Below are 17,638 nucleotides of genomic sequence, written 5' to 3'. Positions count from 1 at the left end.
ATATATATTTAACAATATTTCCCCACCACTAAAAGATGTCAAGTTATGTCACTGGTGTACACAGAAAACTACGTCCACAAATCCTGAATAATTAAAGCCGTATCTGATTTGGCGGATACAGCTACAGTCAAAGCTGTTTGTCCCAATGTCGTAGATTCTATGTGTAACCAAGGAAACCTTTGTGCCTTTGTATGTTAAAACAGTGCCTCATGTAATAATAATTGTTAACTGATAAATAAATAAATACAAATAATATAGGTATTTATATAGCGCCTTTAACAAAGATCAAAGCGCTGAACAGTGAATAAAACAAGAAAAAAAGTGAGAAAGGAGAGAACATGTTCAGTCAGCATAAATTTGTAATCCTTGTGTTTCAATAAAATGCACACCGTAAACCCGTAGGATCGTGTCTGTTGTGTGAAGAGGCATGTTTAAAAAAGAAAATTATTAATCGTATTTGTCACAATAAGAAGAATTATAATATCTTTCTGGAAATGAAATCTTGCACTGTAAAAGTTTGAAGATACATGTGTAGAGAAGATGTTAAAGAAATGTTGGTGTTAAGGTGGGAGGAAAAAAACATTTGTAAATGGGGGCTAACTACCTGTTAATTTGAGAGTGTCACAGGTGTCGCTTCCCTGTGCTCCCATTGCTTGGGGATGCTGGCAGTCTACTTTTTATGCAATTTAACTGTCTGCCTCATGGTTTAACACAACTTCCCTGACAGGATGGACCTTTCTCATGCTGCTGCCATCTTGGTCATGTTCCCTGTTGCAGTAAATGACAGAACACTGACCATCAATATTGTGTTCAATTTAAAAGACAATATATATTGTGTTCAATTTATATTAAAAAATGGGATGGAACAGTTGGAATCGGCTTTTACTCTACAAATGGAAACTGCATGGACGAGTTTTGAAATGAGTTTATCGTCAGAATTTCATTATTCCCGTTCAGTTTGGTCCAAAATATTTGTTCTATGTCATTATGTCAGGCTAGGCTGTCAGAGAAAATGTGCAAAACAATGAGGAAGACACTTATGTACTTACACACTAAAGAAGGGTAGAAGACATGGCCATGTTAAATTTTACCTATGCCCTTTTAGGTATTGCAAGACATGGTCGCAAAAGTAAGATTTTTTTGTACATGGTTACGACAACGAGTAAACAATTTATGTTAAAGACAATGTTGTAAAGTTTATGATACGCCACCCACATTGCCACCCATTTTCATGAAAATAAACAACATTGATGTTTAATTAGATATACTTTTATTTATTTAAAGGCAGTGGACACTAATGGTAATTACTCAAATAATTATCATCATAAAACCTTTCTTGATTACGAGTAATGGGGAGAGGTTGATGGTATAATTATTGTCAGAAACAGCTCCCTCTGAAACGACGTAGTTTTTGAGAAAGAAGTTATTTTCCACGAATTTGATTTCGAGACCTCAAGTTCAGAATTTGGGGTCTTGAAATCAAGCATCAGAAAGCACACAACTTCGTGTGACAAGGGTGATTTTCTTTCATTATTATCTCGCAAATTCGACGACCGATTGAGCTCAAATTTTGACAGGTTTGGTATTTTATGCATATGTTGAGATACAGCAAGTGAGAAGACTGTTCTTTGACAATAACCAATAGTGTCCACTGTCTTTAAAACTATATTTTATACTGTTGGTATTCTCGGCCAATTTCAACAAAAAACTTGTTCAATTTGTTTTTTAAATGAACAATCTTTTGCATCAGCATTCAACAATAATGTCTATTTCAGCAATTTACCAAAACATTATCATACAACTTCTTCAGGTCACAAAGATGATTCAATTCCACAAAAACCAGCAGCAAAAAAAGGGCTGGTTAACCACTCTGGTTCGTCAGTTGCAAATATCAGAGTAGAAATTAAACTGAATGATACTGAAAACTAGTAAAGTCTTCAGGCCTGATACTTCACGGAGGCAATGAAGGCGATTGCCTCCATGCCCCCTGATCATTGCATTACAGTGCCCTTGAAACGCTTCAGTATAAATTTACAATTTCCTCATAGGGAGCCCTTTACCAAGGAGAAAATGCCTTGGTGTTCTTGCCCTTTCAGAAATGAAAGATACAGGTCTGAGTCTTAAATGTTTCAAATGAAATAAATTAGAATTACTCAAATAAATCTGAATGAGAAAGAGTTTAAACAATGGCAAATTTTGAATAGGTTTTAATTGAGTTAATTGTTGCTGGAATTGAACTGGAAAACTTAATGAAATACTGTACTTATAGAGTCATATTCCAAATATAGTTTTAAAGACTATTTTGTAATTGTAACTTTTTTGTGTGCTTTTGCAGCTGCTGACACTACCTTTGGATGAGAAGGAAACACACAATTTTTTATCAACTCTGTTTTAAAATTATTTATTGTGGCCTCTGAAAAGTCACATTACTTTTAGTTGGTAGATACTAGTTCTAGTAATCCTGAGAATATTTTGAAGTTTCATGTTTTTTGTCTTTGATGGAAAAAAAAGGACTTCATTAAAAACCTAGACTTGTGGACAAGTCATTAAGTATTTGTTGTGGTGATAACGAAATAGCTCACGCAACAATCTTGTGAAACTGCCAGTCAGCAGGCAAGAGACTACTGCGTTCCCATTTAACCGGATGCATTTCTTTAAAACAACTGAACTATACTTTGGGCATTTAGTTTAACACATTCTTCTTTATTTTTAAGTTAAAAGTATAAAAAAAAATGTTTGTTTGAGTGGTGCAATGTTTTACTCATATCATGTAATGTATTAATAAAATGTAATTACTTTAAAAGCAAACACTTTATATAGTATGACTAATTGTTCGCAAAAGATTTGTGACGCTGCTAAAAGAACTGGTTGTTTGCTTTAACACCATTAAAACAGATTTTGTAATAAAATTCTATGGAAACTTAAGTAAACTTTAACCCCAGTGTCTTGTTACTAGTTATTACTCTGTTGCATGAGCTTGTAAGATTATCATACACTTAGGGGATGGTGTTTCTGATCAGCAGAGTTTGGGTTTGATTACCTGGCTCAATTTCATAGAGCTGCTTAGCACAAACAGTAGGTAAGCACGACAAAGTTGGAGCTGGAACTAAAGTACTAGACTTGATGACAAGTCGTTAGGCGCTGCCCATTTGTTACAAACACACATTCTGACGTTCATGCAATAGTCGCAGTGCGATAATACTTTCATGCATCGGTCGTAGGTAGCGCGTGGCAGCCACTGACTCACACACATACTGGGATTGAGTATGAGTGTACCCTCCCCGTAGGTATACAGCGCTTAACAATTACCGACTTGATTTCAAGACTACTATATACGATACACAAGTACAATCTGTGACTGATGTCCTGTTAAATTTCCTTAGCAGAAATTTGGCAAGCATAATTCTCTGCTTAAGCGGCTCTTGTATAGCCTGCAAGCACAAAAACTTGCTTTAAAAATGTTAGCTTAGCAAAAATAGGTTTCCAGCCAGAACACCATCATTGGGTGGTTTTTTTTTTTTTTGGGGGGGGGGTCTTTTTTTTGGGGGGGGGATTGTACACCATGCAACATCGATTCAGCCCATTCATTTCCTAAGACTGGCTGTTCCAAGTTTATATCCACTTGTGGGAGTTTGTCGACTCTCATTGATGTAAAGAGCATCAAAACAACACTGAGACACAAAAGTAAATCCAAAAGAAAAATATTTTTTTTTATGAAAACCTCAAACTCACTGCAACTTTATTCTCCCCAAAACCAGTAAAAGGTACGAATAAAGTTTAAATATTAAATATTCTCAACTGAACTCCATTGCCAAATCAGCAAAACAAAACCGACAACAAATTTATAGACCCCTTGTGCGAGTTCATGTTTTATACACAGAAAAATAAATTTGGTTGGTGTAACTTGCAGACATAAAGTCTTCATTTTTATATAAAATATAATACAATACCCATGACACCTAATCCGCTCAATTTACATATCAGCTGATAACATTGTAAACTTTCCAATAAAAAAAAAATCAACATGAATTGATCAAACTACTGGGTGTTCAGATCACTTTTAAACTTAACTGAAAACATAACAAACATCAAAGTAAAAATATCCTGCTTAGCATAAATGAGCAGGATACCAGTGACAAATAAAACTCAAGCGAAATTTTGTTTTGCTAAGCTACTTTTTGTACTTAAGGACCTTTATGAAGTTGGGCCCTGCATGGCAGTGGATATTATTTTGTCTTGTAGTATGTGTGTAGCACTACTCTTTAAAGGCACTGGACACTGTTGGTAATTAATCAAAACAATTGTTCCCATAAAAACTTACTTTTAGTAGTTTTCCACTAAATATTTTGAATTTGAAGTCGAGACCTCAGAATTAGATTTTGGGGTCCGAAATCAAGCGTCTGAAAGCACACAACTTCCTGTGAGACAAGGTGTTTTTTCTTCCATTATTATCGTCGAGGACCAATCGAGTTCAAAATTTCACAGGTTTATTTTGTGCATAAGTTTAGATACACAAAGTGAGAAGACTGGTCTTTGACAATTTCCAAAAGTGTCCAGTGTCTTTAAGAAATGCTTTCTGCATTCTCTTTAAAAGTGATTATTTATTAATGAGATTGTTGCTGTGCTTAAACTACCCTCAACAAGAGTATGTAAAAAATAAAATTAAGCGATCATAAAAAGTACCTCACATAAAATTGAAATAAATCCTTAACTATTTTAATCTAATATTTTAAAATTCAAACTCAAATATATACAATATACTTTTCTTTAGACAGCGCATGGTCACTTTGGGATGCTAATATTTACTTTAGTGCAATTTGCCAATAAAAAATAAACCACTTTTAAAACCTAAGTCTCTGTTTATGTTTTCCAGCAACATCTTCATTTTGGTTTTACGCATATACACCGATGTGAGTTAGCACTGTTTACGAAGCAAACACACATCAGTGTATGGGTAAAACCAAAATGAATATTCTTCATCCCCGATGCAAATTTACGGTCTATTAAAGGGCTTAGGGAAGCAGGGAATTCTGCACTTACGTCAAGCGTATTTCACTGGTTAGCAAGGAATTTTAGCTTGTGCGCCTGCGTATTCCCTGCTTACACAGCTAGCCCAGAAACACGGTGCTTGCACAGTAAGCAGAGATTGGTGATCGTAAGCGCGAAATTCGGCAGTAAGCAGAGCCATAGAATTGGGCCCTGGCCTGGAAGACAAACATCCTTTGGAAATGAATTCACACAAAACTACAAAATGTTTTTTGGGGGAGTACAAAAGCTAGATTGGCCTGTTGCATTCAATATAAATTGACTGTGAAAACATTGAAAGATAAAATTGAGTGAATCTCAGAAATGGAAGCACAAATCAAGTGTCTGTTATTCTTTACTGTCAGAAGAAACAAATGTGTACAGATTTCAAGTTGGTCTTTTGTGCAGCAGAACATAATTACACAAAGTTCAACCATAAAGTTCTCAATTAGCCCTTGGTGGCGCTATATTATAGCGCACTGTTTGGTTTGGGTGTAAACAGACACCTTTTGCAAAGAAGTTAAATGTCTGAATAGACCGTATTGAATATGACGTCACCGTTCAAATATCTGCCCTACAAGATGGCGTCTGCGAGCGTGTGCGCGCGTGCTTGTGTTGTAGAAATCAAACCGGGAACGCTGCATGCTTCTTTGATGTACGGGTTTAGACGCCCATACAGTTTGCCCTACAAAATGGCGACTTTCATAGCAAAAAAGGGGTTATTCAATACGGTCTATACATCGTACCGCAGCCCCATTCATGAGGCTTGTCTCAAATAGACTGAACCATTTTTGATTTTGGTGATTGAAGCCATACAAAATCTGCATTAGATTCTCAGGGAACAAGAAAGCTAAGGCCACAGGGGGAAAAAACAACAATCATTTTGCAAAATTTGAATAAGGCCTGAAATCGGTGTGTCTGTCATATGTTGTCCATAATACATAGTGTACAATCAATTAAAACAAAAATTCACACCAAAAATGGATTCATGTGCATTGCTTGGTGTGTACTTTCATGTTTAAAGATACACGTTGCCTTGGATTGGACGAGTTGGTCTATAAAAAGCATGTGTAACCCTTTTTTATAAAATGCATATGGTTGGAAAGATGTTTTAAATGTAGAATGCAATGATCCACACAAGTTTGCCTCGAAATTGCGAAGTTTTCCTTTTACTGTGCAAACTAACACGGTCGGCCATTTATGGGAGTCACAAATTTGACTCCCATAAATGGCCGACCTTGTTAGTCGACGAGGTAAAAGGATAACCGGGCAATTTGGAGGCATGTTTGTGTGGATCATTGTATGCATTTCGTAACAAACTGGTTACAAACGCTTTTCAAAGACCAACTCGACCGATCCAAGGCAACGTGTTCCTTTAAGCATTGCACACTATGCGCAACGCATAAACGACACGTGGATTTATGGCCTAAGCAAAGCACCATAAACTCATTTCACCAACCCAAACCTCAGGCCACTAATACACATGTACCTCATGCCACCAATATACCCTCTGCCTCTAATTAACCAAACCTAATAGGCCACAGAAAATGTGCAAGCCCTAAGGATCACAAATATAAATCTGGAATTCAATGAAGCACCCATTTCAAGATTCACACACTAAAAGGCAGTTCACACATAGGTCAGGATCTGAAAACGTTCCTTAACCACTTCAAGTCAGATGACATGAATACATGCTATATTCTTTTGGACTAGCCAATGTCAAAGGTTTTTTTTATTCCCCAGAACAAGACGGAGCAACTTCAGTTCAGACCTACGTTCCCCCTTATTTTAGAACCAGAACCTCCCAGATGTTACAAAAACAGGTGGTTTACAGACTCTGTGCATCACCAGAAATGCAAACTACAAAATGTTTTCCCTTCCTTTGGTGAATGCATTACTTCTTTCAAGAATCTTCAAGGCTCAAGGAGGTTTTAGGAAAACCTCCCACATGTTACAATATTTCAAGAGGTGTACAGACTCTGTGCATCTCCAGAAATACAAAACAACAGGTTTGGACACAATGTAGACAACTTCTTTCTCTCTTTGGTAACTGCTTTCCTTCTTCCAAAAAGGTTTAAGGATTTATAAAAATCAAACCCTGAAATCATGAAAAAAACTGAGAAATTACATGTGAGATGTTCTTCTTTAGACAAGGGTGATCTCAGGGTGCTTTACTGGAAGTTGAGTGACTTCATTACTCTGTTTTATTTCCTCCATGCTCTTGCTCCGTCCGGGTTATTTACTCATAGATGAGTGTCTCCATACTGTGTTTTACAATTCTCCATGCCAATGAGCTCTGATACTGTGCAGGCCTGTTACTTCAAGGAGGCAACAAAGGCGATTGCCTCCGTGCCCCATGGTCGTTGCCTTGGTGCCCTTGAAATGCTCCAGAAGTAATTTACAAATTTGTCATACATGTAGGGTGCCCTTTACCAAGGAGAAAATGTCTTGTTGCCCTTGACCTTTAATAAATGAAGGATACAGGCCTGCTGTGTTTTACAATTCTCCATGTTCTTGCTCCGCAGGGTTATTTACTTATAGTTGAGTGTTTTTATATCCTCCATGCTCTTGAGCTTTGATACTGTGTTTTATATCCTCCGTGCTCATGAGCTTCGATACTGTGTTAAATACAATTATCCGTAACCTTGCTCTGTACAGGTTTTACTCGTAGTTGAGTGTCTCCATACTGTGTTTTATATCCTCCATGCTCTTGTTCACCTGAGAAGCTAAGTCCTTCATTTCTTGGTTGATCGACTGGATGACCCATTCCATTGCTTCCCGACCCTGTAATAATAATAATACAATATTAATTTATAGAGCGCCTAATGCGGGGGCCTCGAGGCACCTTACAGATAAACAAAACAGAATCACTAGCAAAAAGTAAGTAAATGTTAACAGTAAAAAGTAAGCCAAAGAACTAGTCACAGGAGACAAACCAGTAAAAACTATCATTAAAATACACCAGGCTAAACAATTTATAGAAACTTGGCCAAGCAACAATTAGCTACAAAAAATAACAGTACAAAATGTAAAAAGTAAAAATGAGAGGATGTCAACGATTTGAGTCATTAGTAAAGTGTACCTCTGTTTTTTAACAGTGCGATTGATTTAATGCCACATAAATGTAGATGTATACAATAAAACTAACTTCAGGGTTTGGGGGTTAAAGTTTAAAGGCAAGGATACATTTTTTTTTTTTTTTACTCATCCCAATGACGTTATCCTGCATAAATGTAGATATATACAACAACAAAATCAAAAATTGTAGCATTTTTAAGACATTGCCTAAAATCTGAAGCGAATATGTCTACGCTGAAAGAATAAATTCGTAAATGTAATACACAGTCTGAGAATCAATAAGACAACATATTTGACTCTTATTAATATGAAGAATAAAGGTAAATAAACAAACATCAAAACATTAACAATACAAACAAATTATTAAAAGATACACATATAATAATAATAAAAATAGTTATTTTTATATAGCGCTTTTCACGCCCAAAGGGCGTCCCAAAGCGCTTCACATTATTACCCCTTGTCACTGGGCCTTAATTATTTCCTTAAACCATCTCAGCTCCCTGGGGAGTATACAGCCTTGTGCAACAAATGCGCTATTTGGCTAAATCAATCACAAGAGCATCTCTGCCCTCAAAGGTACCCATTGACCCCTGGTTAAGTTTCTTGCTCAAGGACACAAGTGCCACGACCGGGACACGAACCCGCGCTCTGCTGATCAAACAACAGAGCTTGAATCCGGCACTCTTTTGTGTCGTGGCCGGGTGGTTAAAACCGCTCGGCCGCGACACCCCACCTGGGGGTAGATAGATAGATAATAATAATAACCAATTTTGATATAGTGCTTTTCACAAACGAAGGGAGTCTCAAAGCCCTTCCACATTATTACCCCTGGACCCCGGGCCATTCCTTAAACCATCTCAGCTCCCTGGGGAGTAAATAGCCTGTGCAACAAATATGCTGAACTCCAGAGCTTGCATTCGGTGCTCTTCTTATATATAATACACCAGATAAAAGGTTATTACCAAAAAAGGGGGAATTTAAAATGAACTTGACAAAGAACTGTCATGCAGATATAATAGAATCAATCAGAAATGAAATGATACAAAAATGCATAAAATACACTCAATTAGTAAATTCCATTCAGCAAGAAGACAATTTTGTAATTAGGGATTCAAGCCAGCCACACGACAGCTCATCCCCTTGCATCCACATCACACAAGGCTACCATCTCACTGACAGCCTTACAGGGGGGGGGGCAAGAAAGAAGTTGAGAAATTGTACTTACCGAGGCAGATTTGGATGATATTGTCTTAGTGACCAGTCCTTCTAGATGATTAGCGAGACCAAAACCATTGACAGTGACTACAGCTTCTTGCGTTAGTAATGTTCTGTTTATTGAGTAGACAAAAAACAAACAAAAATGTCAAACAACTTTAAAAGTTTTAATTTTGTTATTTGAAACAGATATTTCTTTCTATAATGCAATTTTTTTGATTTCTATGTTTTTGAAAACTCAGTCTATCTTGTGAATGAATGAAGTGTTTGTTTTGAAAAGTAAACAAAAATCAATCGATCAATCAATTAATCAATCAAAAGTCATTTATAGAGCACCGAAATTGAGCACCGCTGAGGCACAGTTGAACAGATAATAAGACTGCTGGAACAGGTGAGCTTTAAGGAGTGTCTTAAATGAGGTGAGTGAGCTGGCATTTCTGATATGTACCAAGAAGCCTATTCCACATTTTTGGGCCATATAAAGAGAATCATCTCTCTGCAAAAGGTGAAGAGCAAGTTCTTGGCACAACAAAAAGGGACCAAGTGGTAGACAAATGAGGGTGTTGTAATATTGTAATTTTGGGAAGCAAATCACTCTTACAGCTGAGAAATGTTGTACATTATCAACAGCTGCAGTGCTTCCTAACCAGAAACTTGTATAAGCATTGATTTTGGGGGTAATTACAAAAAATATATCCTCCTTTTAAAGGCACTGTACACGTTTGGTAATTGTCAAAGACCAGTGTTCTCACTCGGTGTATCCCATCAGAAGCATACAATAACAAGCCTGTGATAATTTGGGCTCAATTGGTCATTGAAGTTGTGAGAAAATGATGAAAGAAAAAACTCCCTTGTTGGACGAATTTGTGTGCTTTCAGATAGGAATAAAAGACTTCTAGCTAGAAGTCTTTTATTATTTTACTGAGAGATTACCTCTTTCTCAAAAACTACGTTACTTTAGAGGGAGTCGTTTCCCACAATGTTTTATACTATCATCAGCTCTCCAATGCTCATTACCAAGTCAGTTTTTAAGTTAAAATTTGTTTTGAGTAATTACCAAATGTGTACCTTCCCTTTAAGGTTAAACAAAAAACATAAAACACTGCACTGTGTCCAGCATATGTTACTTACGCGTTTGATATCGTTGGATGAGGTTTATATACAAGTTCTTCATCTATGGACACGTAGCTATTTAGGGTTACCTAGAAGACATCAGAGGAAACAATTGATAAGTCATTAGAAATGTTGAGGGACTATTGCATTCACTTTTCAGCCATAAAATCATTTGGTGAGCATTTTTGCTGTGAAAATTGATTGGCTGTTGCAAACTTCTTACTAACCATAATGACCTATAGTTTCCCAAAACAAAAATGCTGAGCTACGTCAAAACCTGTATCATAAAAAAACCCGCTACAAATGCAGACATACGGATTTTCACAGCTGGCCTTTTTTGTTCTTCATAGTTTCGACCTTAACCTTAACAAAGACGGCGCTCTCTTTAAGCCTTTTTAAATATTGCTACGGCTACAACATGTGGTCCCAAAATAATGCTTTACAATTAGGCCTGGGCGAATTATTCGAATATCCGGTTAATGGCAAATAGGTTTTCCTATCCGTAACCGCGAATGCCTTTTTTTTCTTAACCGGATATCCGCATAGGGCGCAAATACCTGTGTACAAACCGGATAATTCTGTTATAACAACCGAGTAACCGGATATTCTTTAACTATCCGAATATCCGCGGACGTCGGGCGACAACGGATATAAATGTTTCGTCTGAATCCTTATGAAACTTCTGTTAAGACAGCATAAAACAGTATAAATTAAGTATTTTACTATGCTCACCTCCGTGAAGAGTTAAAACAATGGCATTTCTGACGTAATTTGTCCAAAGATTACACAAGTTTTCCTTCACGTAGAGTCAATCACGATCAAAAGAAAAAGCAAATCGCCATCTTTAAATTAGATCCGGTCATTTTTATGAATGAACCGAGTGACACTGTCTTAAACTAATATCAATCCGCCCATAAGATCTCATTAACAAACGAACAGTGCCCTCTATTGGCAAAAAAAAAAAAAATTTTGTTATATATTTTTTTAAATAGCGCCCTCTCGTGGCGAAAAAAATTATTCGAGTATCCGGTTAATTTCGGATAGTTGGCCAGCGGTATCCGAATAACAAAATTTCACTATTCGCCCAGCACTATTTACAATTTTATCTGCAGTGTAAAGAATGAGCACAGAAACAGTCAGATACATAAATTTTGCATGGATATAATCAAAATTGAAGAATTTACTAAAAGATGTTTAATAAAAATGAAAATACTTTTACAAAATGTACAGGCCGTACATTTCAATTGTGATACTATTGAATGCTTCGGGATTTTTGGACTATTTCTTTTGGAAATGGGTGGAACACAAAACTGAAATAAAAATCAAGGAAAACAAACGTGTTGGAGATGATCAAGAAAACGTCAGAGTATTTGAGATTTCAGAGAGCTGTCAATAACTTACATTTTTAGACTTGAGAAGAAGTGTTCTTTCTTTGGCATCTACTAAGGAGTGTTCACTTACAAAGCAGGTTGGATTCATACCTAGAAACTGAAATCAACAAACAAAATTCAAAGACTTAAAAAAATATCAAGCTATATCCATTCACTCAGAAAATTGTGTTTGGGTGTGACTGTTGTCAATAGCAACTGTCTTTAGTCTCAGGAACTTTTGGTGCTTTTTGTGGAAAACACAAGTCCCTAGAGTGAGCTCTGTTGCTAAGCACTTGCTTTGGCCCCCAGGGATGAACTAAATAAATCAGTCAATGTGGACTCCAGTTTTGGGGCAAAATTCTTGAACTACCTACTGATCCAGGCCCAATTTCATAAAGCTGTTAGGCAGAAAATTCTACTTAGCAAATTTCTTGGCTAAAGCAAGAAATCATTGTTGGGGTACCAGTTTCAGCAAAGGTAACTGTATAACATTCTGGCTGGTAACCTATTTTTCCTAAGCAACGTGGTTTTTTTTTTTTTTGCTAATCCAAAGTTTATTTTGCTAAGGAATTTTTGTTTGTGCTAAGCAAGTTTTTGTGCTTACAGGCTTTATGTAATTGGGCCCTGGCAATAGACTTACTCTGATTACCCAGCCGGGTAAACCCCATTTGGTTGTGAGTATTCTATGACTGTATAGTTTCCCTGACGGTTCTACCCTCCTCTCGGCAACATCAACCCCTACTACGCTGTTATTCATTGGATTTGGGTACTTCCTCCATGCCGCCTTAGCAACCGTCTCCCATGGATGGCTGTAAGAAGAAGATAACAAGCTCAACTTTAAGAAATAAAAAGTGGTCTGTGGATATTCCGCCCCAACTTGACAACGAATCGTCCCAACTGAAGTTGAGTAAACGGCGGGAATTGTAAACAGACAGCGCACACGCACTGCCTTGTAACACACCTTTCACAGAATGGTTTAGTCCAACTCGGCCGCAGCTCGGCAGTTCGTCAATCAAATAGGCTGGTACCTGCGTTTCAGCGCTTGGTGACCAAAAAGTAAAGTCAAAAAACGTGCGATGTTGCGACAGTTTCAAATATGAACTAGGGAAATGTGTGACTGTGTCGCCCTGGGATCTGGTAAGTTTTTGTCTTTTTTCTTCAAAATATTTTCTCAATGGTGTTATGAAAGGATTTATTAGACATTGAGGATTAAATTCGCAATCCTACAATTGGTGTCATGACTTTCGAAAGTGGTAAAAATATGAGCAAATCTGTTGACTAGCTGTCAAAATTGTATGTGTTTGACCATTTGGCCATGTACGATTCGAATTCAGCTCGTAACCCTCCGGCTCCACCATTGGGTAGAAGATTACGTTACCGCAACTATGACAATCAATGATCACGTTGATTGAATCAACAATATACTTAGTCATGTTAGTTGCGATAACGTAACCCTCCTCCACCCCTTCCCGACTATTACTCTCCTCCTATTAAAATATCATCAATAAATCTCCACCAAACTAGTGGTCGGTTGGGGGCGGAGGACAGGAGTCTGTCCTCCAACTGAGACATGAATAGGTTAGCATATGAGGGTGCCATTTTGGTACCCATGGCAGTACCCTGTACCTGTAGGAAATGCCTGTCAGAAAATGTGAAATTATTCTTCATTAGAATGTGGCTCATGAGTTCCTTAATATGACTCACTGAGGGGCGGGACTGATTACTAGCATTGAGGGCAGAGACACATGCACTCGTGCCTTCATGATGGGGTATGTTAGTATACAGTGATGAAACATCAAAAGTAACCAAAATAGCAGAGTCAGGTATTTGGTGCTTGACCTCATCTAGTTGGTGGAGAAAGTCTTTGGTATCCTTGATGAAGGAAGGAATACGGCAGACTAAGGGTTTGAGGAAGCTATCGACAAACTCAGAAATGCGCTCTGTGGGGCTACCATTCCCAGATACAATAGGTCTCCCTGGGTTATTTGGCTTGTGTATCTTAGGTAGAAGGTAGAACCTTGCTGTACGGGAGTCATGTGGGAGGAGATAGTTAAATGTATCTTTCTCAATACCATTGGCGTTATAAATCCTAACCAGGGTGTCACTGATATCTTGGGAGAAAGATTCAGTGGGGTCAGAAGCACATTCAATGTAATGATCAGTGTTACTGAGCTGTCTGAGGCCCTCAGCAATGTAGTCATGTGTGTTCATGACTACAACTGCGGACCCCTTGTCAGCCCGTTTAATCACTATGTCTGGTGATTGGCGGAGCTGTGTAAGGGCGTGCCGCTCATCTTGGGGGAGGTTATTGGGAGTAGGGGTACTGGGGGCCTTAAGAACCTCGGAGTTAACCGAATTGATGTATGTCTCTAGAGACACATCTCGGTTCTTAGGGGGTACCCAAGTACTCTTTTCCTTGAAGCGGTTGCGGGGAATGGGTTGGGTCTCCACAGATGACTCGTCATCCATGGAGGGGTCTACATGAAAGTATTCACGTAGGCGTAACCTACGATTGAATTGGGCCATGTCCTGTTGGAAAAGAAGTTGGTTAGGTTCTCTGGGTGTGGGGCAAAACTTAAGACCCCTTGAGAGGAGTTTAACCTGTGGGTCAGTAAGGACCATGTTAGACAGGTTAACTACAGTATTGGTCTCTGGCGACCTAACAGTAGGGGGAGCAATGCTGGCTCTCTTACTGTGGAAACGTCTATGGGTGTGTTTCTTATGGTTAGCCAGGACATTCATACGTTTCTTGTTCTGTGTTATTATATTAAATAAATTATTATTAGGCCTAATTAAAATTAAATAATATAAAAAATATGATTAACAAGTTTCACGTCAGTCCGCGCAAAGTGCAGATAAGGCAACGTTGCCTTATTGTGCAACCAGTAGCGCAATAATGCAACTTCCGGTGTAAAAGTAGAAAAATGTAAGCTACGTTGAAAACAAGGTGAAATACTGTCAATGCTAATCAGCTTATGTGGTCTGAGGGTAAAATAAAACATCTTTACTGTTGTTTTAGGACAGTTGGGCTGGTTGGGGATGGGGTGGAGCATGGAGTAGGGGTGGGGTATGGGGGCGGAGCTAATACTACACGTGAGAATAGTGTCATGATTAAAGGTTTATTTATTCATTTTTTTAAGCTTCATAATTATATTCTGTATTTACATTGAGTTTTTAATTGTAATACATTTCTTTAATAAAATTGTTTCTGAACATTGATTATTTCTTTTTTGTATTTATATTTATAATGACGATTTAATTCCTTCTCTGTGAGCACAGGCTTTCTCGATCTGCCGGCTCCAAGTCTTTTTCTCTGGCTGGGCTGAAGGAATGGAACAAGTTACCTAAACTCATCAGGGAATCATCTTCTACTGCCATTTTCAAGAAAAACCTCAAAACCTACTTTTTCAGTCAGCCTCAACATTAATATTTTGTTGTTTAGTTTTTCTTGTTTCTTTGCTTGGTTCTTGTTTAGTTCAGGCGCTATAAATACCTATATTATTATTATTATTATTATTATTATTATTATCAACTCTCAAACGTTTTACTTTTTATCTAAGTCTCATATTTCAAAAGTGTACATTTTCTAGGTTTTATTTTTAATATTGAAAGAGCAATAAATAATAAATATAAACTATAACTTGTGTTTAAAGTAAAGTTATTTCTAGAAAAATTTACTGACAGTGATTGAATAATTTAAAATAAAAAATGGCAAATTGCAAACTGCATGGTCACTTAAAAAAATGTAAATAAAAATAATTAAAAATTTGTCTCATACAAAAACACAAAAGTTTCATTTATGGTAATGATTAATCAAGATTGCACAATTTTAGTAAACATCAAAGTGAAAAACATTTCTTAAATAACCATTTTATAAATCTTTAAAAATTAACAAAAAATGTGATTTTCAAATCAAATGGAAGTCAACAATTACAACAATGTTACACTTTTACCAAGTTAATAAAATGTTGCCACCATGTGTGTTCAGAATGTTGAATAGGACATCCAATTAGTACATAACTTCCTGCTGATTGGCGTGCCCAATAGTTTCTGTTGAAAAGTGGATATACCAAGTTTAGTTCTGCCCTAATTAATAAAGATTGCACAAACCAAAATTAATTATTTTATATCACTGATGTTTAATTTGTAGCCATACTTAACAAAGATTGCACAATTAAAATAATTACTTATTAATAATTATTTATTTCCGAAATAATTACTGTACCTTCCTTTTTACTTGTTTACATTTTGGTTGCAATCTACTGTTTTAAATCAATTATGTCAATGGGACGGGCCGGGATGGCTAAGTTAGAGACCCGCCTGCACATCTCCCCCTCTCTCAACCTCCAAAATATTTTGGGTCCACCACAACGAACTTGTCTGGCGTAAATGAAAATTCCGGCATCGGGCCGATCTCAAGTTTCAAACCACGGTCCCTTGGACATAGACAGGCCTACTCTTGCCAAAGTTGTCACTGTATTTACTTAGGTTCCCTGCTTTATGAAATTCTCGTCCACATACAAAATTTGTTATCCAAACTACTTCAGCCAAGGCAAGGAGCAAAGTTACTAAAATAGTTATTACTATTACAAGGCTCTTCCAAGTTTCCCGCCATCTGTTTACGTTTCGCGCAATTCATGAATGGTCAGGCACGTCAATACATTTAAAAACTTAACATCAATAAAGTTTTTATTTTATTAAATTTTAACACTAAAAAATATTAAGTTTAATTTAAAACTGTATTATCATTTTTGTATTGACTATAAACAATGTTATTTTCAAAATAAGAGTTGTTTTTAAACTTGCATAAATTAACACCGCTGGACGAGGATACAATCTGACACAGTAAAATGGCGTCGCAGTTTTCCTGAACGGCAAGTGTGGAGTGATGATTTTCAAAAGCCATTTGCGCGAAAATGCACAGATAACTTTTTGATTTGCACAGATAGAAAGTTGGGTAAGGAACTTAACAATACTATTATATGATTTTAACTATTCCAACAAAGCCTTTTTCGATTCCCTTTTTGTGTTTGAATACAAGAGTTGCCGAATAGTGCAACTTAGAAGTAGTGCAATTCGGCAACGTTTCTCAATTCTGCTACTCAACGTTGCACAATAAGGCAACGTTGCCTTATCTGCACTTTGCGCGGACTGACGTAGGCCTATTTTAGAATTTTTACACTTTATACTGTTACAGAAACGAACATTCACAATCACAATCACATAAAATATAGCTGCGATAACGTAACCCTCCTCCCGACGGCCGTTACGTTTATTTTTTTTATCGCAACTAAATCACATACAAAAGTAATGGGTAATTTTCAATTGACATGGTTGAATAAAATTTTAAAAATCTATTTTTTATTGGCATTGCTATGCAGGACACTGCGATAATCATGCATTGGACTCGGAGTAAAAAAAAGTAAAAAAGCATCCAACTAAAATTTAAAAAAAAATATATACTTACTGAAAAACGTGTTCTGAACTCCAAATTTTCATGATAACTAATGTAATCTAAAGAATATATTTCAAAATATTTTGACTTTTAACCGTAAACTTAGACTCTTTTGGCGTTAGAAATCCTACACGATCCTGACGAAGGTCATGCGGGGGGAAGCGGCTGCAAATTGCGTCATATGCCGGCCCATGTATGCAAAAAAAGCCGGGTGTGTGTGACGTAAAAAGACTTTTTGCAAAACTACGGTTTCAATGTCAGCCGGCTCCGAATGCCACGTGCACATATATATGGGACTTCAGACAGAGCCGAAAGCAATGCCGCTGTTACGAAAACGCTCAGTGTGCGCGCCAGCTCATGACGGGTGAGGGCGTCGTAA

General features: G+C 37.1%; 2 protein-coding genes across 2 annotated transcripts; both read right to left on the bottom strand.

Annotated features, from left to right (window-relative positions):
* Nucleotides 1–3,711: 3,711 nt before the first annotated feature.
* LOC139935100 (PRELI domain containing protein 3B-like) lies at nt 3,712–17,556 on the bottom strand. The gene is made up of 6 exons (XM_071929561.1): nt 17,272–17,556; nt 12,445–12,613; nt 11,836–11,922; nt 10,453–10,523; nt 9,332–9,434; nt 3,712–7,809 (listed from the first exon to the last, which is right to left on the bottom strand). The coding sequence occupies exons 1-6, from the start codon at nt 17,301–17,303 to the stop codon at nt 7,687–7,689; spliced, it is 585 nt and encodes a 194-aa protein (XP_071785662.1). The 5' UTR covers nt 17,304–17,556; the 3' UTR covers nt 3,712–7,686.
* Nucleotides 13,281–14,546, bottom strand: LOC139935142 (uncharacterized). Its single transcript, XM_071929615.1, has one exon. The coding sequence runs from the start codon at nt 14,544–14,546 to the stop codon at nt 13,281–13,283; it is 1,266 nt and encodes a 421-aa protein (XP_071785716.1).
* Nucleotides 17,557–17,638: the final 82 nt, after the last annotated feature.

Source organism: Asterias amurensis, chromosome 3 (assembly GCF_032118995.1).
Source record: "Asterias amurensis chromosome 3, ASM3211899v1".
NCBI classification, from domain to species: domain Eukaryota; kingdom Metazoa; phylum Echinodermata; class Asteroidea; order Forcipulatida; family Asteriidae; genus Asterias; species Asterias amurensis.
Note: the sequence above shows the minus strand (reverse complement) of the source record. Positions and strands in the feature narration are given on the sequence as shown.

Excerpts from the sequence above, each read along its gene's own strand:
- LOC139935142 (XM_071929615.1), bottom strand. The coding sequence starts at position 14,546 with ATGAATGTCCTGGCTAACCATAAGAAACACACCCATAGACGTTTCCAC.
- LOC139935100 (XM_071929561.1), bottom strand. The coding sequence starts at position 17,303 with ATGAAAATTTGGAGTTCAGAACACGTTTTTCA. Across the intron at positions 11,923-12,444 it reads TACCCGGCTGGGTAATCAGA|TTTCTAGGTATGAATCCAAC; the intron begins GTAAGTCTATTG and ends TGTTGATTTCAG. Across the intron at positions 9,435-10,452 it reads CATCCAACGATATCAAACGC|AACATTACTAACGCAAGAAG; the intron begins GTAAGTAACATA and ends CTCAATAAACAG.